Raw genomic sequence first — 27,206 nt, 5'->3', positions numbered from 1 at the left:
CAGTGCAGGATAGTCAAACACGGAACGTAGCAGTCGTGCTCAGCTGTTGCATTCCCTCCACTGTTTGTATAATCCAATAGATTAAACTGTACCCGCAATGGGACTATCATACGCCATTCAAAATCCCAGGGAGGAAATTTATCCTGAAGACGTATGCTGTTGTGGCAGAGCAAAAAGTCATAATGAATGGAAATTTGTAATCATTCAAAGCACAGCAGCAGCACAGCCACAAGATGAGGAGCACAGTATGAAAACAGATAAATGCAGTTACAATGTGATAATATAATACATAGGCTTAAAGGCCTACTGAAACCCACTACTAACGACCACGCAGTCTGATCGTTTATATATCAATGATGAAATCTTAACATTGCAACACATGCCAATACGGCCGAGTTAACTTATAAAGTGCAATTTTAAATTTCCCGCGAAATGTCTGGCTGAAAACGTCTCGGTATGATGACGTTTGCGCGTGACGTCACGGGTTGAAGCAGACATTTTGGAATAGCACAGTGGCCAGCTTAAGTCGTCTGTTTTCACCACATAATTCCACAGTATTCTGGACATCTGTGTTGGTGAATCTTTTGCAATTTGTTTAATGGACAATGGAGACAGCAAAGAAGAAAGCTGTAGGTGGGATCTGTGTATTAGCGGCTGGCTGCAGCAACACAACTAGGAGGACTTTGAGTTGGATAGCAGACGCGCTATCCGATGCTAGCCGCCGACCGCACCGATGATTGGGTGAAGTCCTTCGTCGCGCCGTCGATCGCTGGAACGCAGGTGAGCACGGGTGGTGATGAGCAGATGAGGGCTGGCGTAGGTGGAGAGCTAATGTTTTTAGCATAGCTCTGTCGAGGTCCCGTAGCTTAGTTAGCTTCAATGGCGTCGTTAGCAACAGCATTGCTAGGCTTCGCCAGGCTGGACAGCATTAACCGTGTGGTTACAGGTCCAGGGTTTGGTTCGGTGTCTCCTGATAGTAGAAGTAATAATAGTATTGTTGATCTTTGGTCTATCCTTCCAGTCAGGGGCTTATTTCTTCTGTTTCTATCCGCAGTTAAGCACGATGCTATCACGTTAGCTCCGAAGCTAAAGTGTTTCGCCGATGTATTGTCGTGGAGATAAAAGTCACTGTGAATGCCCATTTCGCGTTCTCGACTCTCATTTTCAAGAGGATATAGTATCCGAGGTGGTTTAAAATACAAATCTGTGATCCACAATAGAAAAAGGAGAAAGTGTGGAATCCAATGAGCCCTTGTACCTAAGTTACGGTCAGAGCGAAAAAAGATACACCCTGGCGTCCTGCACTGCACTCTAATCCTTCACTGTCACTTTCTTCATCCACGAATCTTTCATCCTCGCTCAAATTAATGGGGTAATCGTCGCTTTCTCGGTCCGAATCGCTCTCGCTGCTGGTGTAAACAATGTGCAGATGTGAGGAGCTCTTTGACCTGTGACGTCAAGCTACTTCCGGTACAGGCGAGGCTTTTTTTATCAGCGACCAAAAGTTGCAAACTTTATAGTCGATGTTCTCTACTAAATCCTTTCAGCAAAGATATGGCAATATCGCGAAATGATCAAGTATGACACATAGAATGGATCTGCTATCCCCGTTTAAATAAGAAGATCTCATTTCAGTAGGCCTTTAATGACTTAATGTAGGAATGTGCAAAACTGAGCAGGGAACCACCCGTTTGTTTCCAATACATTCATTTACATATTCAGGGACGCCCGATTCAACATTTTTGGCCCCCGACGCGGATCAGATTTTTTGGCCTCAGATCCGATCCGATTTCGAGTCTTGGTCAGATATTCTGCCAATATAATTTACTAGGGATGTAACGTCTTTGTAGACACCACGGTAATACCGTTTCTTCTCAAAAATGCTGCGACACGTGACGGTATCAAACAAAAACTCTTTTTTTTCTGGCTTCTTGGCTTTGGCGGGTCTGAAAATAAACTAATGTGGGAGTGTGAAGCGAAAGAGAAATCAGGAAGTGAGGTGTTTTTTTTTCAAAATCCGTTCATAACTTTTTAAGTTATGTTGCTAACAAACAAACCCTGGCGAAAACATATCCTCTCTGGCGGAGGTAAGAAAGTGCGTCACGTTCGTCTCCAGTCTTCCAAGCCAAAACAAAAGTCGGGCCGAGGAAAAGCAACTGCTGCACACCGAATTACTTGATTAGCTACCATCACCCTGAAATGATGAAGCCAGCGAAGCTAAACGTCAGTTTGTGAGGTATTTACATTATAAAGAGTTAAATGTGAGTTTTTCTTTTCTGAGAAACTGCATTTTTCAAAGTGATATTAAAAATGTCAAATGTAAAGAACACTGCTTCTCAGAAAGTAAAAGTTGAGAGACACAGTGGGTGTTCTTGCAGTTTGTAGTAATAAATATGATAGGAACATTTTAGCATTATATTTGTGTTCAATTACAGTAAGTGTGTTTATCCTAGATTTTTCTGCCACTTCGTTTTACACACTATAAAATTTTAAGTCTTTTTTGGGTGGACACATACCACAATAATATCATTCCATGGCCTTAAAGTAACAGTAGAGTGGAAAAAACAAGTTGACTTTATATGCTTAATTGTGTTTAATTGTGTCCATTAAACCATATCCAAATGTATTTAAAATATACAAAGAATGTGAAAATAACGTATAAAACATCACAAAATGTCACAAATTCAGTCAGCCATTTTAAATATTCCGCTCCGAATATCTTTGGCTATTTCCGGAGACTGACGTCACAGTAGTAACACTTCTGCACTCTGACCATGTTATCAGAAGATGGAAATTAGCAAATATTTGAAAGAGATGTGCTGTTTATCATTCACAATCCTTATGCAAGACATGAACACATTTGTTTTTCTTTTTTTATGCATTTTTAGTCGTAAATAGATAAATAAATAAAAGGTCAGCTAACAATGGAGTCTATAGGGGCTCTCTATTTTACCCACAAAACTCTTTAATTAAACCATCCAAAAGCCGCAAACAATACTCTATTTACATCTTGTGACCTGAATATTAACACAATATTAATAATATTGTTATTATTAGCGCTAACGCAGACAAACTATTTTTAGCATTGATAACCGACAGCTAACTATAATTTATCCTGCACTGGACTCAAAGAGAGACTTTAATGTAATTATAAAATGAAACTGAAGATGGCAGTAATGCAACATACTGTATATGGATGCAAATTGCCATAAAGAACAAAAAGAAGAAGCTTACGCAGCACTGGCCGGCAGCATATCGAGCCGCTGTGCTGCTTCTGCTACCACTGCATCGTGTTCGGCTTGTCAAAATTATTCTAGATGATAAATCATGACTCTTATCTGGATATAGCCATGAATCTAGAAGCTGTTTATCTGTGACATTCAGCTCACACTCGTAGACGGAGACAAACACACACAACCGAATGACAGTGTGGCTGTCAGCAGCAACTTTTTTAACCCTTCAACTAGGTTAAAATTAATTCTTCATCTGAACGGGAAGATATGAACATCCGATCAGTCGTCATCGAAGTAAGAGCAGACATAGTAGAGTAAGCTATCGTTTAAATGTTTGTTTATATTGTAGTTTGTATTTCTTGTTTAGCACCAAGCAATTCTGCTACGTGATGCTTCGTGTTTCACTAAAGATGGATCTGTTTAGCAAAGCTTCAAAAACTTGTAGCTCACCCTCCTTATATTCAGGATCAAAAATATAAGGTTCTGAACCATTATTTGTCCCAAAGTAATCGTTGTTGGCTCTCACAAAGTCTGCATGATTTGCATTGTTGTTAATGGGAAAGAGATCTGTGGTTCCTACCTCTACATCACGTGATCACATGTCTGGCTAGCTCATTATCTCTCAAAATAGCTCGGGAATCTCTGTGAGATTGATACTATTTTGGCCATATCTATTTACTTGCAAACTTTGCAAGTCTTTCAGTGTCATACATCAGACATATATGATAATAGCTTCAATATAGAGGCAACTTGTTTTTCCACTCCACTGGTACTTCAATACCGTGATAATATCGTACTGTGAGATTTTGATATCGTTACATCCCTAGAATTTAGTGGGTATTGTATGTGTTGTATTAAATGCTACATAGTTGTTTTTTTTTAACAAACTAACGTGGCCAATGCACAAAAACTAAACCAAAGCAATAACTAATATTGGCTTCCATTTAAATCCTGTGGGTTTTGCCCTAAGTTTGTAAACTATAACAAAAACGACACCAAAAAATGTTGAAATAATAAAATCAAGAAAAAGAAAAATAGAGATATATTTACTATATTGTTTATATACTGATACTATACTAGGCATCAATATTATCGACATCTGGATCGATTACCCCTAATTCACATTGAAGCTGTAGCGGTTAGCTTCTTCTTCGTGCGCGCGTGCGTGTGTGTGTTAGCCATCCCTTCTCTGCTCGTCCTGCAGTGAAATGTAGTTTATGGTGAGAATTGGTATCTTAGAAGCCGCTTCGCACTGTGGATAGATGACGCTTCATTGCAGCTCGTTCTCAAAATCGAGGCGTTGGACTAATTCTGCTTCAGGATGGTGCAGAATAGCAGTGATTCAATTGTATTTTTCACTGAGCACCCTTTGAGAAAAAAAGGAACATTGAGAAAAAAAAGAGGACAATTTCGCAACCCTAAAATTAATTTTTGAAAGTCAAGACTACATTTCCTGCAATTGGGTGCATTTATACACTATATTTTACCTTTAGATTAAGGCTATGTCTACATTAAGCCGGATAACTCCTTAAACAAATAATTATTTAGCCTAAGCCCCGTGTCAGCTACACTAAACTATCGTTTAAGGTCCCCATCCTTGGATAATTTTTTACACGGGTAAGTGCGCCGTGTATTTCTTGAATCTCCGGCTCTTAGGTTTGTATGGACTCATCGATCGTTTACAAACTGAGTTCGGAGAGGAAGATAAGTCAGAAAGACCGCGCCCCACACAGGAAGTGACGTCAGAAAGAACGTGCCACAGTTAAAGTTAAAGTTAAAGTACCAATGATTGTCACACACACACTAGGTGTGGTGAAATTTGTCTTTGGCATTTGACCCATCCCCTTGTTCACCCCCTGGGAGGTGAGGGGAGCAGTGGGCAGCAGCGGTGGCCGCACCCGGGAATCATTTCTTGGTGATTTAACCCCCAATTCCAACCCTTGATGCTGAGTGCCAAGCAGGGAGGTAATGGGACCCATTATTATAGTCGTTGGTATAACTCGGCCGGGGTTTGAACTCACAACCTACCGATCTCAGGGCGGACACCCTAACCAGTAGACCACTGAGTAAGTTCAGCCAGCTTCTTAACAACCGGAGCTAAACACTGGAAAGATGGAGGCGAGTCATCCAGACATGACAGTGTTTCTCATTCTTCTACATGTACAGACGCATGTGGAAATCACACATGAATACCTTAAGAGAAGGAAACTCGCGATTGCAGCTATTTCGGAAACTACACATCTCAGACGGCAAGACAACTTTCGAATGTCCGCGTCAGCTGTGGAGTGTCCTGACCAGATATCTAGATCCCTAGATGGATTGTTGTAAAATGTTCTTTGTCACATTGTTTACCTTTATATGTCCATTAAAGATTTGATTAAATTATGATGGCTCAGGTGTGATTCACTACAATAGGGCCCTGGATTCCAGTTAATTGAAATACCACAACACTAGATATTGTTCAGATAAGTTGCATTTAATTTAAGAACTTGCACACAAAGCAACACTGGAGGTGACTATAATGTGAGCATTTTCTGCGCAAGCGTACCAGGTCGTGTTGCAACGGCGGACGGAGGGGGGTCTTAAATGACCATAGTGTGTGTGTGTGTGTGTGTGTGTGTGTGTGTGTGTGTGTGTGTGTGTGTGTGTGTGTGTGTGTGTGTGGACAAGGATAAGGTAAGGTGGGATTTACCCTGGATAACCTTAGCGGGCTTAGTGTAGAAGGGGCCTTAGTCTCATCTACCAACCTCTTTTGGCTGTATTTTTGACACTTACATGTCCCATGTAATGTACCACAGAATGTTTTTTTAAGTAGATAATTTACTAACATTATTATAATTGAAAAGTTTATGTAAAATTCTATAACATGAATGCAAAGAACTCCGAAAACGTTTCTCATTAAGCAACTCTATCCTTTAGCCACGCTCCCTCTGGTAATATATTTCCGGTGTTGTGACCTCTGTTTACAATCTTTCACGTCAAAATAATACCTTCTTGCTGGCTACTAATAAATATCAGTGTTTCCCACACATTCACGTATTTGTGGCGGCCCGCCACGAAAGAATTAAGGCCGCCACAAATTTTTTAAAATTTTTTTATTATTATATTTTTGTCCTGTCCAGCTTCTCAGGCAAATCATATAGTTGATGTAGATGCCCATATCGGCTGTTCAGATTTACTTTACAAAAGAGAAGTGTAGGATCAAGATTTTTGGAGCTCTTTGTTCAGTGGATCAGATGTTTGATGAAGCTTTGTGTCTATCTACCACCACTATTGATTTCTGTTTATTTGTTACTGACTGTGGCAGGACACCTCTGCCTCTGTTTCACTTTATGTTGCTGGTACTAGTGTTTTTTGTTTATTTGTTACGGACTGTGGCAGGACACCTCTGCCTCTGTTTCACTTTATGTTGCTGGTAAATAATATGGTTGTAGTAGTAGGCTAAAGTTAAATTATTTAGTATGCACTAATTAAAGGGGCAGAGCTTTAAGAGACATTTTGGCTTTTATATTTTTATAAGATATATTTTTTGTAAGAACCACAATTAATAAATATATTTCAGTGAATAACTTATTGTTCAAATCTGTATATAAATATGTACATAAAGTGTTGTAATTATATTGTAAAATGGATGGATGGATGGATGGATGGATGGATGGACGTTTAAAACAAAACTGTTATCATTAATTAGAAAGTATACATTTTTTGAGCCTTTTTAGAGAAAATCATATCATTGTAGTACATTATGCAAATTACTCGATGATGTCATGGTGACCACGCCCATAGCTACGCCCCCACCGCCACAGGTATCTTGGCAGTTTATGGGAAACACTGAATATTGTAGAACTACAACTGGTTCGGAATCAACAGTGTTTGGATTGAAATTATCCAAATATGACTCCAAAAGGGACTAGCGATAGAAAATGGATGGATGGATGACTAGCAGCAACATGGACAGCAATCAGAGCTGTGGTTTGGAGAGCAAATGGAGGCGACAACAAGTAAGCAAGCTAGATGGTTAGCTAACTAGCGAGCTTGTTTTGGTGGTCTCAACCATGGTTCTAACTTTTTTTCTTCTATTTATTTTGGGGCACCAAAACAATCTTGCTAGTTAGCGAACCAACTAGCTAGCTTGCTTGTTGTCGCCTCCGTTCCCTATCAGAGCCACAACGTTGACGGCTGTCTACTTTGCTGCTAATCATATTAGCTTGTCCTGCAACTCATTGCGGCGTTTAGGCAAGAAGAACAGCTGGTATCTGTGGCTGAGGAGAGCGTTCAACAAATATTGTTTAGATCAGTGGTGTCAAACAAATTTTGGATCGGGCGGCCACAAGGAGAAAAATCTACTCTCAAGTGGACTGGACTGATAAAATCATGGCACAATAACTTAAAAATAAAGACAACTCCAGATTGTTTTCTTTGTTTAAAAATATAACAAGCACAATTTGAAAATGTACAAATCATAATGTTGTTGTTTTTTTTTTACACTTACATGTTGCGATTAATAGTATTCTATCTTTATTTGTCGTTATTTATATTTTGTGAATAAATTATGAGATAATGTTCATCAGTCAACTCATTGGTGTTCATTTTGAATCTATCAAGACAAAAAAAATTATATAAAAATCAAATTACAGTATGTTGTTTACGTAGTTTGATCATATTCCTCGACTGATGTACTAACATTATGTGGTTTATTTTGTACATATGTAGCATCATCTACAAAGATACAAAGAATTGCTATTGCGACATCCAGTGGACACCTTTAGAACAGCTGTTTCTTTCATTCAAAAATTTCAGGTTAATTCTTATACTTAGCAAACTCATCCCGCGGGCCGGATAAAACCTGTTCGCGGGCCTGATCCGGTCCTCGGGCCGTACGTTTGACACATCTGGTTTAGATCATATTTGTTATCAATATTTCATTAAAACAATGCAAACGTGCTATTTAGGCACACAAACAAATGTTTAAAAACACGGATTTTCGCGTTTTCGTAGAAATTATACATGCCTATAAGTAAGTAAGTAATTGGGAGAAGGGTGACTGGAAAATACAGCATGTGTCTCACTAAGCTGAGTTATGTTAAATAAAACCTATTGGCACAAGATTTTGAGCAAATGCAAACACTGCTGAGACAACACCAAAATAGTCACGGCTCATAAAATGTTTCACTTCAATAAAGGGATTACACCTGCAAGCTCTCCATTATATTGTCCAATGTTAACTGAAACCGTAGAATCCTATTAATCCCTATTGAAACCATTAGTCAACACACAGAGCTACTGCAATGTTGAGTCGCACATTGCAGAAAAACATTCAACGCATTATTCAAATTTGCAAGCAGCTCTGATAACGAAGGGAGCGCACTAATATTCCGTATCTGTCGATCCTGCATGAATCTGCAGAAATGAAAGCTCTTTGCCTTTTCCCTCCCCTGAGGAAGATTCTTTGAAGTTTAGGGATGTATCAGTCTATGGCCAACCTCCCCCGCTACCTCGCATTACTTTTCTGCAGAATTGTTTTCATCGTGACTATCTGCAAAAGGATGTAAATCCTTAGATTAATGACGGAACGTGGAGCAACATATGCATATGTTCTTGTTTGGAGGAGCGATGCACGCTGCAAATGCATATACCAAATGCACGGTATGTCATGCACATGGCCTGGCTACAGGTGGCCTCCCCTCTGCGGCACTGAGATGACCTTGCAGCAAGTGAAGTCTGCACTGCAAAGGCAAACATTCAAAGAGCAATAACTGCTTACGGCGGCTGATAAAGAGCGAGAGAGAAGTGATAAAGAAGTGGAGACGGGGATGAAAGGTAGAAACAGCTGCACCACTGTAGATTGTACGTGAAAGGAGTGATCCTTTGCTTTGCTTTCTGCCGACTGGAATCAGAAATTGGCAACAAAAAAAAAATCTGCATTGTGCCAATCCTTGGGGGTCAAATTGCAAGCAGTATTGTTGTAAATGTATACACTCAGTCAATTTCCACAACAATGCATAATTTTCTTAAAAATGTGTCAAAACAATCCACATTGAATTTCCTGAATAGTATAGTTAAGTATAACACAACCTCAACTTACGAACCCCTTGTTATACAAACTTTTTGGCTTACGAACCACAGACCAGCTAGAACTATGCTTTGAAGTATGAACCTTGTCTCCATGTACGAACGTTTCATTCACCCATTGTGTGCCTGTAGCACATCCATTGATCGATCTCTGTCAGCAGAGCACAGTGCTGCTGTTAGCTACTGTGCTAATTTCTACTTTGTGCGCTTTTTTGCCCTTTTAGAGAATGTTTCTAGTTTTGGTAGCGCAGTATGGACAAGCAATGTGTGATTTGAAACATTCAGGAAGTATCCACAGCATTGTCAACACTGCCCACACCCCATTCCCCCTTTCTTTGACTGACTATCAAGAATATTAACCAACAAGGTAAATTTTATTAAATTTTCTATTTACGGACCCTGTTCAAGAACCAAAAAGGTTTGTAAAAAAGGGGTTCTACAATATTTATCATTAAAATAAACTATGAATGCCTGAATGCCAGGTCAGTTGTTAGAAAGCAGCAGCCTTTTGGTTCATTTAACATGGATGTGGTGGTCTTCCGTTTTAATAACTTTTTTTTTACAGATTCTAAAAACTGTTTGTATTTAAACTGCTCCTCAGTTATGTTGCCACTGTTTTTATACTCTTAAAATACACAATGAAAGTGATGTACAGGTGTTCCGTAACAGTAGAATAAGATTTTGCATACAATAAAAAAAAACATAGAGAGCTATTTGAGTGAGAGAACAAACACAAAAGGAGAAAGGGAAAATTTGACATAGAGACAAAGGAAGCCTGTGAGATAAATAACAAACAATACTCACTCCATCATAGATGTTGGAATGGAGCAGCAGTCCTGTATTGCAGTGAGTGGAGATGTAAGGTGGGCAGTGTATGAGGCTTCCACCACCTGTTTGTTCCTGTTCACCACATCTAGGTAGCGATTAAACTTCTCCCGAATCTTCTTGGCCAGCTGCACAAAAGGGAACACAATTATGTTAGAACCACAACAAACATTAACGCAGAAAGTAACTTTTACTTCAGACTACATGTAATAGATATTTATATGTAGCTGAGATAGGCTCCAGCGCCCCCCGCGACCCCAAAGGGAATAAGCGGTAAAAAATGGATGGATGGATGGATGAACACACACGCACACACACACACAATAAATGTCAATACTGTAATGACATTGTCCTTAATCTTCCCTTTATCGAGATTTGTGTTGTGTTGATGTCAAACCACAGTCCAAGTATATATAGCTCTCATTTAGCAACAATATGAGTGGATAGTTAATAGGGATGCAACGATATGAAAAATGGATATCACAATTAGGGGTGTCCCAATCCGATATTGATATCAGTTCAATATTAGGTTTTGCATTTTTGTTCCTTTACTGTACTGGAAATGTATGAACTAATTTTCCTTCCTGCCTTTGTACTTTTTGCCAGTATGAATGGGTTTAGAATAGGTTTAGACGTTATACCGGTACTAATAAATACATTTGGAAAAATACCAGTACGTTTTTTTTATGCGCTTGATGGCGCGCAGAGGCACATGTCACAACTCAACACGCGCACAGACCACTTGCAAGTGTAAACAGTGTGGAGAAAGAAGAGGGAGTATGAATGTATTTTGGCTACAAAACCAACAATAACGGTGGAGCTATACACACTGAAGCATCGCTCTGCAAGCGGTGCTTTGAAATATACTGTAGCTATCTGCGGCTAAAGTCAGTCCACAGTGTTTTAGCTATCTCTAAATCACAAATCCTCGCCTCCATGGCGACAAATAAACTATGGTTCTACAAGTATCATCCTTACAGCACGAACAATAGCTAAACATGCTTCCAAACACATCATAGGAGGACATTATAGCTAACAGCAAGCTAGCGCTCCTAAATGTAAACAAATGGGTGGATCTATACAATATTAACTGTAACGATACCAAGTACAACAGCCGTATATAGTCGATACTACAATGATAACATCGCTACTTTTTATTTAGCACAAAATATTTTTTATTGTTAATAAACTCAAGAAATACGTCCCTGGACACTGGAGAACTATAATTATGGTCATTTCTAAACAGTGGACATTTATCCAGGAAAATACAGAGAAACAGCTCGCAGATGATACTGGAGAAGTCCGCTGTCCGAGGTTATTCTGTGTATAATTTTTACATTAATTCATAAAACTACTGTAGTTGTTTGTGGTATACAGCATTCTATTCTAATTTTTGATACAATATTCCCTTTTGTCAAAAAGCATGTTATATGTTAAAGTTGTGGAGTATTTTGGATGGCCAAGAATAGAATTGTTGAATTACCATTAATTTCAATGGGGAGCATTGATTTGAAAATGACTATTTTGGGTTACATGCTTGTAACAGAACCAAATAAACCTATTGGGCAGTGTGGCTCAGATGGTAAAGCGGTCATCCAGAAACGTGGGGGATCCTAGTTCGAATCAGGCTTGGGCCATCTTGGTTACTACCGCTGTGACACTTCACCCACCCACCTCGCTCCCAGTGCCAACCAAATTGATGCATGAAAGTGTGTGGCAGGAATTCCTTTCAAATGAGATTCTTATTCTCAATGGGACTTTCCTGGGTAAATAAAGATTTTGGGGGAAAAAATGTAAACCGAAGTACCACTGTACTGAAAACAATTAAAAAGACAAGACAAGGTATAAAAAGAGGTTAAATCCTGCAGTTGAAATTAATCTCGAGGGTGAGAGCTTTGTTCACATCCCATAATTACCAGTACCTGCGTAAGGCTAAGATTCAAAAGCAAAACAGGAAACTGCAGTGTGACCCACTGACCGTTGGCACACCTAATCAGGCCACAGTCAAATTCTGTTAGGTATTTAAAAGGAACCTCATGCACAGCACACAATTACTTCCCCTGTACCACAAAGATCACACACAATTCCTGGGATGTGCACCCTCACACACACGCACGCACGCACGCACGCACGCACGCACGCACGCACGCACGCACACACACACACACACACACACACACTATGTCTATGCTTGGCAACATGGTAATTAGTGGCAATGAACTTTCTATAAAAAAGGAAAATGGGCCAGTGTTCAGCTGCAGGGTGTGTTGCCATTGATTGGGGGATGGAAAATCTGGTATAGAGAGTAAACTTGGCTTTTAACAGACTGAATGAGAAAAAACAGAAACCGTTTTGGTTAAAGTTTGCCTCTGTGCTGACTAGGGATGTACTGTATATCGTTAAGATTTTATCGATCCGATACCCTTATCGATATTCGTTATTGATACCGTTATTTAGCCGTACTCTTATCAGTACTATATGTAATTGGTGTCGATATTTTTAGGCCATGTCACGATACACGATATATATCTCAATATTTTGCCTTAGTCTTGAATTAACACTTGATGCATATAATCACAGCAGTATGATGATTCTATGTGTCTACATTAAAACATTCTTGTTCATACTGCATTAATATATGCTCATTTTAAACTTTCATGCAGAGAGGGAAATCACAACTAAGTAAATTTACCAAAACTGTATTTATTAAATATTTATTAAGTACTGGCACAAACATTCATGTAATTTCCAAAATAGAAATTGCAAGATTGTCAGAGACATTTTAAAACAAGCTATTAGTGCACTTTTGTCACATCAGTGTGTGAATGTGTGTGTGTGAATGGGTGAATGTGGAAATAGTGTCAAAGCGCTTTGAGTTCCTTAAAAAAGGTAGAAAAGCGCTATACAAGTACAACCCATTTACCATTTACTATGATGTCACTAAGATGACATATCAAAACAACACTAAATTAAAGTGCACTTTTTGTAGAGAACGCCACTACAATAGTTAAAAACAAATAAAGTGCACTTTTGTGCATGATGTCACACAAGATATTTCAAAACTGTCAAATAAAAATGAGCTGCATAATAGGAAATCAAATAGTGTATGTCCTTCGCTATGTGGTAGGTTACTGCGGACGTTATCTCCTTTTTTTTTGACTATTTTTTTCATACAGTGTTGATGTGGAAATGGTTGCATCTGCATTTTGTGGGTGTGGCACCAGCCGGAGATGTTGACATGCGGAGTTTCAAGCACTTCTCATTCTCTAGCGGGTGACTTTTCAAATGACGCTACACATTAGCAGTGCTGCTACTTTTTGTAGCAACGTTTTTGCCGCATAGTTGACAAAATACGGTTGTCTGTTTAACATCTTCCCGCTTGAAGCCAAACCACCGCCAGACGATGGACGACCTGCTGTTTTTCTTGGGAATTAATTCTTCTTCCTTCATTTGTTACCAGATTCGCACCTTCTTTCTCTCGTATTACCACTCGCAGCGCTCTGCTCGCACCACAGCTAACGTTACCCATGCCGCAACCTCTCTGCTCCGCGAGAGCGTATGACGTTGCACACGCGACAGTATGTGACGTATGTAAGAAGGTGCGCTAGTTTTATGTCTCTGTGAGAAGGAGAGACATAGTGAAAAGAGCCTGTAGTGTAATGCCTGCAGCTAAAAGCAACTGCGTGAAAACGTATACTCGAATATCACTATATAGTCATTTTCTATATCGCAGAGACAAACCCGTGATATATCGAGTATATTCGATATATCGCCCAGCCCTAAATTTGTGTAAAAAAGATGTGAAAAAAAATTATTTTTTTATTACCTTTTTTATTAGCACAAGAGGTTGTACACCTCTACAACATGATGTCACATCTCACAGCAGGGAAGTCTTTTATCAACACCTGCTTTTTAAGTCTTAAAGGCCTACTGAAACCCACTACTACCGACCACGCAGTCTGATAGTTTATATATCAATGATGAAATCTTAACATTGCAACACATGCCAATACGGCCGGGTTAACTTGTAAAGTGCAATTTTAAATTTCCCGCGAAACTTCCGGCTGAAAACGTCTTTGGATGATGACGTATGCGCGTGACGTAACCAGTGAAACAGAAGTATCGGTACCCCATTGTATCCAATACAAAATAGCTCTGTTTTCATCTCATAATTCCATAGTATTCTGGACATCTGTGTTGGTGAATCTTTTGCAATTTGTTTAATGAACAATGAAGACTGCAAAGAAGAAAGTTGTAGGTGGGATCGGTGTATTAGCGGCGGACTACAGCAACACAACCAGGAAGACTTTGATTCGGATAGCAGACGCGCTAGCTGACGCTAGCCACCGACCGCACGGATGATCGTGGTGAAGTCCTTCGTCCTTCCGTCGATCGCTGGAACGCAGGTGAGCACAGGTGTTGATGAGCAGATGATGGCTGGCTGGCGTAGGTGGAGCGCTAATGTTTTTATCATAGCTCTGTGAGGTCCCGTTACTAAGTTAGCTTCAATGGCGTCGTTAGCAACAGCATTTTTAAGCTTTGCCAAGCTGGAAAGCATTAACCGTGTATTTACATGTTCATGGTTTAATAGTATTGTTGATTTACTGTCTATCCTTCCAGTCAGGGGTTTATGTATTTTGTTTCTATCTGCATTTGAGCCCGATGCTATCACGTTAGCTCCCTAGCTAAGTTAGCTTCAATGGCGTCGTTAGCAACAGCACTGTTAACCTTCGCCAGGCTGGAAAGTATTAACCGTGTATTTACATGTCCATGGTTTAATAGTATTGTTGATTTTCTGTCTATCCTTCCAGTCAGGGGTTTATGTATTTTGTTTCTATCTGCATTTGAGCTCGATGCTATGACGTTAGCTCCCTAGCTAAGTTAGCTTCAATGGTGTCGTTAGCAACAGCATTGCTAACCTTCGCCAGGCTGGAAAGCATTAACCATGTTTTTACATGTCCATGGTTTAATAGTATTGTTGATTTTCTGTCTATCCTTCCAGTCAGCGATTTACTTATTTTGTTTCTATATGCAGTTAAGCACGATGCTATCACATTAGCTCCGTAGCTGAAGTGTTTCGTCGATGTATTGTCGTGGAGATAAAAGTCACTGTGAATGTCCATTTCACGTTCTCGACTCTCATTTTCAAGAGGATATAGTATCCGAGGTGGTTTGAAATACAAATCCGTGATCCACAATAGAAAAAGGAGAGAGTGTGGAATCCAATGAGCCAGCTTGTACCTAAGTTACAGTCAGAGCGAAAAAAGATATGTCTTGCACTGCATTCTAGTCCGTCACTCTAACGTTCCTCATCCACGAATCTTTCATCCTCGCTCAAATTAATGGGGTAATCGTCGCTTTCTCGGTCCGAATCGCTCTAGCTGCATTGAAAACAATAGGAAAATATGAGGAGGCGATCAACTGACTACGTCACGCTACTTCCGGTAGGGGCAAGGCTTTTTTTTATCAGGGACCAAAAGTTGCGAACTTTATCGTCGTTGTTCTATACTAAATCCTTTCAGCAAAAATATGGCAATATCGCGAAATGATCAAGTATGACACATAGAATGGATCTGCTATCCCCATTTAAATAAAAAATATTCATTTCAGTAGGCCTTTAAGCCCCTTCAACACTAAGCCGAAAAAGGTTATCCAGAGTAAATCCCACCTAACCTTATCCATGTCCACACACAACAATGCCACCATTTAAGACCCCCTCCCCCCTCCGTCCGCCGGCGGAACAAGACCTATTACACATGCGCGAAAAAAATGTGTGCGTCATAGTCACCTCTGACCTGGAAGTGTATCCTTACCCTAAGTTTAATGTACACTATTGCCACATTTCTTTTAATAGTAAACCTTGCTTGCCTCACCATCAGCAGCTGTTAGACTATTGTAGCGAATCACACCTGAGCCGTCATACATGAATCATATCTTTAGTGGACGTGTGGAAGTAGACAATGTGATAAAGAACATTTTACAACAACCAACAACAGCACACGTGGCGTGGGACGGCGTGGCGAAGTTGATAGAGTGGCTGTGCCAGCAATCGGAGTGTTGATGGTTACTGGGGTTCAACTCCCACCTTCTACCTTCCTAGTCACGTCCGTGGTGTCCTTGGGCAAGACACTTCACCCTTTGCCTCTGATGGCTGCTGGTTAGCGCCTTGCATGGCAGCTCCTGCCATCAGTGTGTAAATGTGTGTGTGAATGGGTAAATGTGGAAATACTGTCAAAGCGCTTTGAGTACCTTGAAGGTAGAAAAGCGCTATACAAGTATAACCCATTTATTTATTTATTGACACTGTGCTTGTAGGCTGAAATTGGCGGTCGTACTTGACGGCTGCAACCACTTCATGGCTTCACAATAGTTATGGAGTACGAAACTAGACGTTGAGTAATCGCTCGACATACATTGCGGACAATAACTGACAGTCTGCTTTGCCTGTTCAAATGCATTTGCTATTTTTCATAGTCTTCCCTTGTCCACGGGAGCCCGCATTCCTGCTGTCTTTCCTTCGACAAATGGACAAAGTTTTTCACTAAGTAGAATCACAGCTGACCTGGACATTCGAAAGTTCTCTTGGCGTTCCTCTGGCACAACGCACTCGGTGACAAACATATCCCACCAGGCTGCCGTTCTTCCAGGGCCTATCCAAAACCGTCGCTCAACATTGCTATGTTGCCGTCTGAGATGTATTGTATCCGAAATAGCTGCAATCGCCTGTTTACTTCTCTTAAGGTATTGATGTGTGATTTCCAAAAGCGTCTGTACATGTAGAAGGAGAAACACGGGTTTGTCTGGATGACTCGCCTCCATCTTTCTAGTGGTTGCCGCAGAGTTACCGAACGGGTTGTTATGAAGCTGGTTGTAGCGCGTTTTTTCTGATGTCATTTCCTGTGTGGGGCGCGGCATTTCTGGTGTCACTTCCTCTCTGAACTCAGTTTGTAAACGATCAATGAGTCCATACAAAGCTAAGAGCCGGAGATTCAAGAAATAAACGGCGCACTTACCCGTGTAAAAAATTGTCTGAGGAGGGGGACCTTAAAGGCCTACTGAAACCCACTACTACCGACCACGCAGTCTGATAGTTTATATATCAATAATGAAATCTTAACATTGCAACACATGCCAATACGGCCGGGTTAACTTATAAAGTGCAATTTTAAATTTCCCGGGGAACTTCCGGTTCAAAACGCCTTTGGAGGATGACGTATGCGCGTGACGTCGAGGGATCCACGGAAGTGTTTGGACCATATTGGACACAATACACAGAGCTCTGTTTTCTTCGACAAAATTCCACAGTATTCTGGACATCTGTGTTGGTGAATCTTTTGCAATTTGTTTAATGAACAATGGAGGCTGCAAAGAAGAACGTTGTAGGTGGGATCGGTGTATGCGGCTGGCTGTAGCAACACAACAAGGAGGACTTTGACTTGAATAGCAGACGCGCTAGCGGCGAACTCACCTTGACTTCCTACGTCTCCGGGCCGCCGACCGCATCGTCAAACGCTGGAACGCAGGTGAGCACGGGTGTTGATGAGCTGAGGAGGGCTGGCTGGCGTAGGTGGAGCGCTAATGTTTTTATCATAGCTCTGACGAGGTCCCGTTGTTAAGTTAGCGTCGTTAGCAACAGCATTGCTAGGCTTCGACAGGCGTCGAATACACATTAACCGTGTATTTACATGTCCAGTGTTTGGTTCGGTGTCTCCTGATAGTAGTATTGTTAATCTTCTGTCTATCCTTCCAGTCAGGGATTTATTTATTTTGTTTCTATCTGCATTTGAGACAGATGCTATCACGTTAGCTCATGCTAAGAGCTTCGTCGATGATGGGTGAAGTCCTTCGTCGCGCCGCCGATCGCTGGAACACAGGTGAGCACGGCTGTTGATGTAACCGTGTAGTTACATGTACATGGTTTAATAGTATTGTTGATCTTCTGTCTATCCTTCCAGTCAGGGGTTTATTTATTTTGTTTCTATCTGCATTTGAGAACGATGCTATCATGTTAGCTCAGTAGCTAAGTGTGTCACCGATGTATTGTCGTGGAGATAAAAGTCACTCTGAATGTCCATTTTGCGTGCTCGACTCTCATTTTCAAGAGGATATAGTATCCGAGGTGGTTTAAAATACAAATCCGTGATCCACAATAGAAAAAGGAGAGAGTGTGGAATCCAATGAGCCAGCTTGTACCTAAGTTACGGTCAGAGCGAAAAAAGATACGTCCGGCACTGCCTCTAGTTCTTCACTCTAACGTGCCTCATCCACGAATCGTTCATCCTCGCTCAAATTAATGGGGTAATCGTCACTTTCTCGCTCCTAATATCTCTCGCTCCATTGTAAACAACGGGGAATTGTGAGCAGAACTACCGCTTGTGACATCACGCTACTTCCGGTAGGGGCAAGGTTTTTTTATCAGCGAGCAAAAGTTGTGAACTTTATCGTCGATTTTCTCTACTAAATCCTTTCAGCAAAAATATGGCAATATCGCGAAATGATCAAGTATGATACATAGAATGGATCTGCTATTCCCGTTTAAATTAAAAAAATTCATTTCAGTAGGCCTTTAAACGGTGATTTAGTGTGGCTGAAACGAGGCATTAGGCTAAATAATTATTCGTTTAAGGGGTTATCCGGCTTAGTGTAGGCATAGCCTTAAACAAGTCAACTATGTTTGCTAATGCAGTTGTTATGTCATCATCTTGTGAAGACCAGACAGATGGATCACTGTTTTGCTTCATTACACTCAGCTGGAAATATCATTTCTGCATTCATATAAAGAGCACAGACCTTTTTAAATGATATATCATATCAAATATAGAAATAAATGCAATCAATTAGCATGTTTTGTGGGTGTGCATTTTGTAACAATAGAAATAGTTTTGTGTTTATGTTACACATGAACGTATTTGGGTGACGGACCGGATGTTGACAGCGACCAACCTATTTATGTGTCTGTGTTGTGTGAACAATACACATTTTAGAAAGACAAGGGTAATGCTCAATCATCCAGTTGTAGCGAGATACAGAACCAACTAAAACACATTTAAGCAAGGTGTGTTTCGATGCCACGTCGCAAACGCACCGCAATGGAGTGACGACAGACAGCGACTACGGACCTGTCAGCGTATTTTATTTTGCGTCAAAGCAACTTTATGGATTATTGTATCACTTAAATTGTTCACTTATTTGATTTAATTATTATTAGCCTGTGGATTGATGGCTGTGAGGATGGTTGATGATGCCGGTAGCGGCGGTCGTGATTTAAGTGGCATTCTGTTGAAACTAGGGCTGCAACAACTAATCGATTAAATCGATTATAAAAATAGTTGGCGATTAATTTAGTCATCGATTCGTTGGATCTATGCTATGCGCAGATGATTTTTTAAATATTTTTTTATTATTATTATTATTTTTTTTAAATAAACCTTTATTTATAAACTGCAACATGTACAAACAGCTGAGAAACAATAATCAAAATAAGTATGGTGCCAGTATGCTGTTTTTTTCCCAATAAAATACTGGAAAGGATAGAAATGTAGTTTGTCTCTTTTATCCGATTATTAATCGAAGTAATAATCGACAGATTAATCGATTATCAAATTAATCGTTAGTTGCAGCCCTAGTTGAAACTAACTCTTATTAGCGTGCGTGACTTTGAGAGACTTTTGAGGATGAATTGTAGTGTTACAGTTTTGTATAGAGATAGCAGTACCGTTAGTCCAGAAGCTTCACGGTCCAGGAGGACCAACCCAATTAGGAACCAGTACTAAAAAATACCGGTACTCGGTATAGATTTCTCAAATAATTTAACTCAAAGTAAGATTTGTTAAAAACATGGAAACACCTTAATCTGATCGTGTTTGGCTTTTGAAAAATCCGGTTAACACACCTAGATTATGTGATTCGAAACCCGTTTGCTCTGGCCTTGTAGGTGTTATCAGTGTGCCAATCACTGTGGAGGACCGACTCGTCAGTCTTTACCACACAAGCGAAGAAGAACAACCTAGTAGTTGGGGAGAAGTGTTTACGCTAACAAGCATACAAATTAAACACATAGAAGCTGAAATAAATCAATATTTTTTAGTTATATAATATAAAAACCTACAAGTTTAATAAGTGTCAGGATGTTCTCAAAGAAAACACTAAATGTGTTACCTGACACCAGCACATCCTGGCCAGAGAGACAGATGAATAAAAACCTCTAAACAACGATATTTTGACACTAAAACTTGTTTGTATACACAATGGAATTAATGCAGGGTAAAAACAATAAGTATGTTTTGTTATTCAGTAGACAACAATAATAAATAGTGGTAGATCGCATGACTTCAAAACAGCATTGATCACATTCATTCAGCTCATCCACAACATCCTTATTCATACTTTTAGTAATGTAAGAATTAAACGTCCAAATACAACAATTGAGACAGCACATGTAAATTAGCAATTTACAATAATTCCCTGCTGAGTTTTTCTTGATAGTAAATAGTAGAAGCAGTTAACCAAAATAGTGATCTTCTGATGATCATAACAACCACAAATGTCATTTAAACATATTAAAACATTAGAAACAGCAGCAAATAGCAGTGGAAAGTTCTCGTTATCGGTTCGATCTGCAGCTTGAAAGCTAATAGCTCTTCCATGTAGCATGTAGCATTTTCTTCCGTTATTATTCCCACATAGCTAAACAAGCTGAAATGACCACTATGGGCTACCAGTGTACAAGAGGCACAAGAGGTGTGAAAATAGAAGTAACCAAATTATTTAAGAAAACAAACTAATTTAGTGCATAGAAAAGTACTGATTGACAAACCCGACCAGTGTGTGGAGACATTTTGGGTTTGACTGTAAGGTCCCATGCTGAGAATTTTGATGACTTCCAGACAGCATTCAACCACAGGCGCTGGCAGCAGTCCTTATGGCGACACTGACTCTTATTTTGGAGTGCAGCGTTGAGGTTAACATAGGGATGAGCAGGGCAGCGACCATAAACCACCATGACCGCAATGTACCACTGTAAGGAACACAGCTCTCGTATTGCTCATAACTACCTTAACCCAATACAATACATGATTGTTTTAAACTAACGGTGCATATTTTCAATGGTGGATCATTACATATTCTAAAAAAAAATACGGCAGTTTAAAACTAAATTGAAAAGATTGTGAACGAATGTGGAGCATTGTCAGTGTAACATTTAATTTCTGTCTCTACATGGAGGGGTTGTGTGGGTGCGCGCGCAAATGTTGTCCTTTGCAAGAGACAGACAGAGAGATGACGGTATATTGTCATAAGAAACATCCATCCATCCATTTTGTACCGCTTGTCCCTCTCGGGATCGCGGGGGTGCTGGAGCCTATCCCAGCTGCAAACGGGTGGAAGGTGGGGACGTGGGTACACCCTGGACAAGTTGCCACCTCATCGCAGGGCCAACACAGATAGACAGACAAGATTCACATTCACATTCATACACTAGGGCCAATTTAATGCATGAACGCCATTCTTCCTTGGTGTTTTGTTTGGGACAGTGCACATGTTTGTACAACACCAGTACCAGATGCAGACCAACCGACTTCTACAAAATCATATTGTCTTTCCTAGACTTAAATTTTGGCTTTTTGGAGAATAACTGTAAGTTAGTGCTATTTAACTGGCGGTCCCGGGGGCCAAATTCGGCACAGGAATCACCATACCGGCCCCTCGACTTCAGTTCAAAACTTTGGAGACAAACATTTTTGCAGCAAATTCCTAAAAACACTAGATTGCTCCTGTTGTATCGAGTTACTTGCAGATCCTTGCATTGACATTTTAACCTTGCATAGAACACTGGGGTTCGAACTTGTGATCTAACTAACTGAGGTGTTTCTTAAGGCACTAATTTAATTCCTTTCCTTTTTGGCAGTCATTTGGGGTTTTCAAACTGGTGGCCCAAGAGTTTAGTTAAAAAAAAACTTGTGAGAGACTCACATTTTTGCAGCCGATTCTTTAAAAAGTTCTGTCATAGAGATGAGAGATTCCATTGAAAATGAGATGCTGCATCTCAAGGGGTTATCCCAAATAAATAGAATTGACCTTTGACTAGGTTTTGTGCACAGCGTTCCTGTAACCGAAAAAATAAATACACCAAAATCAAATGTCTACAGTAGAAGACACTGGTTCTCCGTTTAAATTTGTTTTAACGACAATTGGATTTGATTAAATATTTGTGGTTCCTGATTTGATTCAGGGACGATCTCAAACTGCAGATGAAGTTTCATTTATGTATAAATGAACTATGGACACAAACGAGCAAGTAAACAACAATTAATGGCCAATGCATTCACATATTTAAAGAAAGTGCAACCAACACTTTAGGTTGAATTAACAATAGGAAACATTCTCTGCTCACGTTTTAAACAGTCAAACAATTTCAATAAAACTACATTAACAAACATTTTAAGACTAGCTTTACCTGCTTAATAAAGTTTCCCAACCCGGGCATAGAGTATCTGTTCTCCACCCTGGTGTTGTCGATGACGGGCAGCGCCCCAGGTGTGCAGAAGTATGTATGCCCCTCATCCCTGTTGATAGCGTAGGGCCTTTGCTTCCTAATTCTCATAGCCTCCTTCACCCATCTTTTGTATTTATTATTTATTGTATATTTCTTTCTAATCAAATGACTTCTCCTTGTGTTCTGGAAATCAGTTTGTAGCCCTAACTTGCTCCACTGTGACTTCTATTGTGTGGTCGCGTCTTTTGTGGCTTGAAGTTGTGTTGCAGCTTTAAGTATTATTTTATTATTGAGTTGTGTCGTTTAAAGTCCTTATTTTTAAAAGTGCTGAACTTCATATAAAGTCTGCCGTTCTTAAATCCAATGTTTTCCTTTTTCTAGTATCAATAAAATTGAAGGATTCACTTTTAAAACGATCTTGGATTGATACCTATCTTGCAGAAGGCACATTTGCCAAGCACAGATTGATGTACTTTAAATTTAGGAATAACAATTGATCTATCCCTATATCTATCAATCGTTACACCCCTTGGCATCTAATCAATTCTGTATATAATAAACCATAGTGGTGTGAATCTTTGGGCACCTAATAATTTGATTCTATTCAGAGTCGATTTTTTATTCAACACAATTCTTCATTCAAACCGATTATCGCAATGTATTCATTTGGTATAACAATTGTAATGAAACTTTTTCAAAACAAGTTACAGGTTAGAAAAGCTCCTTCTGGTTGCAGAGAGATGGCCAAAAATCGTGTTTTTGAAAGTTGATTCTTTAAAATACACATACATACATACATACATACATACATACATACATACATACATACATACATACATACATACATACATACATACATACATACATACATACATACATATATATATATATATATATATATATATATATATATATATATATATATATATATATATATATATATATAAAAAATATATATATATATATATATATACACACATACATATATATATATATACACACACATATATACACTACCGTTCAAAAGTTTGGGGTCACATTGAAATGTCCTTATTTTTTAAGAAAAAGCACTGTACTTTTCAATGAAGATAACTTTAAACTAGTCTTAACTTTAAAGAAATACACTCTATACATTGCTAATGTGGTAAATGACTATTCTAGCTGCAAATGTCTGGTTTTTGGTGCAATATCTACATAGGTGTATAGAGGCCCATTTCCAGCAACTATCACTCCAGTGTTCTAATGGTACAATGTGTTTGCTCATTGGCTCAGAAGGCTAATTGATGATTAGAAAACCCTTGTGCAATCATGTTCACACATCTGAAAACAGAATAGCTCGTTACAGAAGCTACAAAACTGACCTTCCTTTGAGCAGATTGAATTTCTGGAGCATCACATTTGTGGGGTCAATTAAACGCTCAAAATGGCCAGAAAAAGAGAACTTTCATCTGAAACTCGACAGTCTATTCTATACACATATATATATATTTATTTTTTTTGAAAATTAAGAATTAATTTAAAATCTGGAAGAATTACACTGGCGATTAGATTATTTTGTGCACCCCTAAAACCATACAAAAGGGAGAGGAGCAACAACTTTAGATGAAGCACATTTGAGCATTCTACTCATTTTCACTATGAGTGACACCCTAACAAAAAAAGACGTATCGTATAGAATTTTTCTATTTGTGATCCAACTGATTGACTGTAAGAGTAAGAGTAAAATGTATCCGACCGGAAAACAATTGCCAAGTAGTAACTGTGTGAAATACAGACCAATATAAAAATGTAACTTAACAGCCATTAATATCCATTAAGGCATGGTTGTAAATCAAGGAAGCAAAATAGACAAAAAATAAAATAAAAAAGACAGAGTGGTGACAAATTTGTGCATATCAGCACAGAATGTATTTCTCAAGAAAATACTCAAAAGCCAAAGTTTGCCCTGCCCTCTTTTCAATTGCACATCCACTTTTAATTTTGGCTCAAGCACACAAGCCTACTTTGTGAAATAAGCTATCCAAGTTAGCATCATTCGGCTTCAAAAATTCTATGGATAAATAATATGACCGCATGAGCGAGATAACCAGGGTATTTGTTGCCCTCTTTTTCAATCGGCCGTACTGATCATTATCTACAGGCAGTCAAGTGACGTATTCTCATGAAAAGGGATTTTCAATCGGAGGCATGCAGCAGCAAAATAAAATGATTTGCACCTATTTGAGCTCAGTGCACATGTGCAAGGTTCTATGATGTTGCATTAAAAAGGTGAATACTGGTGCAGCAAATTCTTGCACCAGACACCCTGGAAACACTCTGCAAGGACGGGAAAAAAAAAACATCGGCTTCAACACATCGCGCCACCCCGAAACGCGGCCATGACAGATTTACAGGTACAGTTTGCCAAATCCACCTTGAACATATACCGTATTTTCCGCACCATAAGCCGCCCCGTGTTGTAAGCCGCACCTTCAATGAATGGCATATTTCAAAACTTTGTTTACCTATTAGCCGCCCCGTGTTATTAGCCGCACCTACGCTACGCTAAAGGGAATGTCAAAAAAACAGTCAGATAGGTCAGTCAAACTTTTATAATATATTACAAACCAGCGTTCTAACAACTCTGTTCACTCCCAAAATGTAATGTGCAAATGTGCAATCACAAAAATAGAAACACTCAAAATAGTGCAGAGCAATAGCAACATCAATAACTCAACGTTGCTCATACGTTAGTGTCACACAACACACAAAATAAACATTTAAAGCTCACTTTCTGAAGTTATTACTCATCCACAAATCCCTCGAATTATTCTTCTTCGGTGTGCTTCACTTGTTTTTTGACACCATCTGTGATGTGGACGCGCATGCAGTCATAGATCAACAGGGACGGAGCTGCGTGAAAAAAGTCACCCGGTCTCTTCGCTCATTTTTTCTTCATCCATCCATCCCTTCGAGTTAGCTTTTATGATGACGCCGCCTGGAAAGTTCTCTTTTGGCAAGGTCTTCCTTTTTAATATCACCGTGGGTGGAAGTTTCTGGCCGTTAGCACGGCAAGCTAGTACCACAGTGAAGGACGACTTCTCATTCCCTGTGGTGCGAATATTCACCGTACATGTTCCCGTTGTATCCACAGTGCGGTTCACATGAATATCAAAAGTCAGTGGAACCTTGTACGCATGTCTCTTAGTAGGAGCCATTTTGTGGTCTTTACAGAAACACACAAATGAAATTAAACGTAATATCCGCGCGCTTCTTCTTCTACGGGGGCGGGTGCTCACCTTGGCGGTTGCTTACAGTAGAAGAAGAAGCGCTTCCTCTTCTATGGGGGCGGTTGCTTACCGTAGAAGAAGAAGCGCTTCCTCTTCTACGGGGAAAAAAGATGGCGGCTGTTTACCGTAGTTGCGAGACCTAAACTTTATGAAAATAAATATTAATATTAATCCATATATAAGGCGCACCGGGTTATTAGCCGCGCTGTCAGCTTTTGAGAAAAATTGTGGTTTTTAGGTGCGGCTTATGGTGCGGAAAATACGGTAAGTTAGAATTATCGGTCTCCATCCATCCATTTTCTACCGCTTGTCCCTTTTGGGGTCAAGTAGCAGAAAGTTAGTGGTATCGGCTTCAACAAATATATTGTGCATTCATTATACTTTTGTGTGTTAATGTGGTAATAAATGTTAAATTTGTTTGATAATAAAATCAGATTTTATGATTTAACATTTACCACTGAGCTGATAATGATAACGGTGTTATCCAGTTGCTATATCTTGGTTTGTTTACACTTCTAGGTCTTACTTGCCAGTTTGGATTCATTTCAGTTTGTCGTAGTTGTGCCAGTCTTGTCTGTTGTTGAGCCCTGCCAAGTGTTTATAGTGTAAGTATTGTACTTATCACACACCAGCTGTTTGATTGTAACGTGCATCTTAATTGTATTTATGATTGGAAATATTTGGAGGTGTTGAAATCGCCATGTAAAATCGCCAATGCTAATCAGTAGCACTTATAAGGCATATCCAATGTAAATTAGCATCAAACTGGCTTGAAAAGTAGAGCCTTTCTTTTGAGCATGATCTATGTGGCGTGATTTCTCTGTTAGCATGGAAAATTGCAACATTACCTGGAGGCTGTCCGCAACGAATACGCCCGTTTGCTCGCCAATTGTTTAGCCGGTCCAGAGTCAGCAACCGGACGTGACATCACGTGCAATCAAGGTATCAAAAATTGCTACCGTTTGAATTTACGTGAATCATCACTCTGTAAAACGTACTGAATTCGGTAACTGTTCCGATTTACCTGTAACAGAACTGTGTGGGAAAAGAACCATCTTTCTAGGAATGGAGCAAATTTGTCGTAAATAAAAGTAAATAGTATGGCTAATTTGAGCTGGCACTGAATTTGTAAATATTTGCCAGCTGAGGGACATTATACGTATTTCACAGAAACATCGATACAGGTGAATTAACTCTCTGACAAACACACGCACACACACAACCAGACACAGCAGTCATGAGAGAAATGCAAACATCAAGCTGACGGTTCTTGCTTGTGGCTGTTTACCAGTCTGGTTCTAACTGTCACTCATC

General features: G+C 39.6%; 1 protein-coding gene across 1 annotated transcript in view; it reads right to left on the bottom strand.

The window, feature by feature from the left end:
• The window catches only part of cachd1 (cache domain containing 1), a 173,686-nt gene that overhangs the window by 77,541 nt on the left and 68,939 nt on the right, over positions 1–27,206 (bottom strand). The window contains exon 3 of the mRNA XM_062028262.1: positions 10,110–10,258. Within this exon, the coding sequence (XP_061884246.1) occupies positions 10,110–10,258 (149 nt within the window). The remainder of the gene's footprint in view (positions 1–10,109; positions 10,259–27,206) is intronic.

Source organism: Entelurus aequoreus, linkage group LG19 (genome assembly GCF_033978785.1).
Source record: "Entelurus aequoreus isolate RoL-2023_Sb linkage group LG19, RoL_Eaeq_v1.1, whole genome shotgun sequence".
Classification (NCBI taxonomy): domain Eukaryota; kingdom Metazoa; phylum Chordata; class Actinopteri; order Syngnathiformes; family Syngnathidae; genus Entelurus; species Entelurus aequoreus.
Note: the sequence above shows the minus strand (reverse complement) of the source record. Positions and strands in the feature narration are given on the sequence as shown.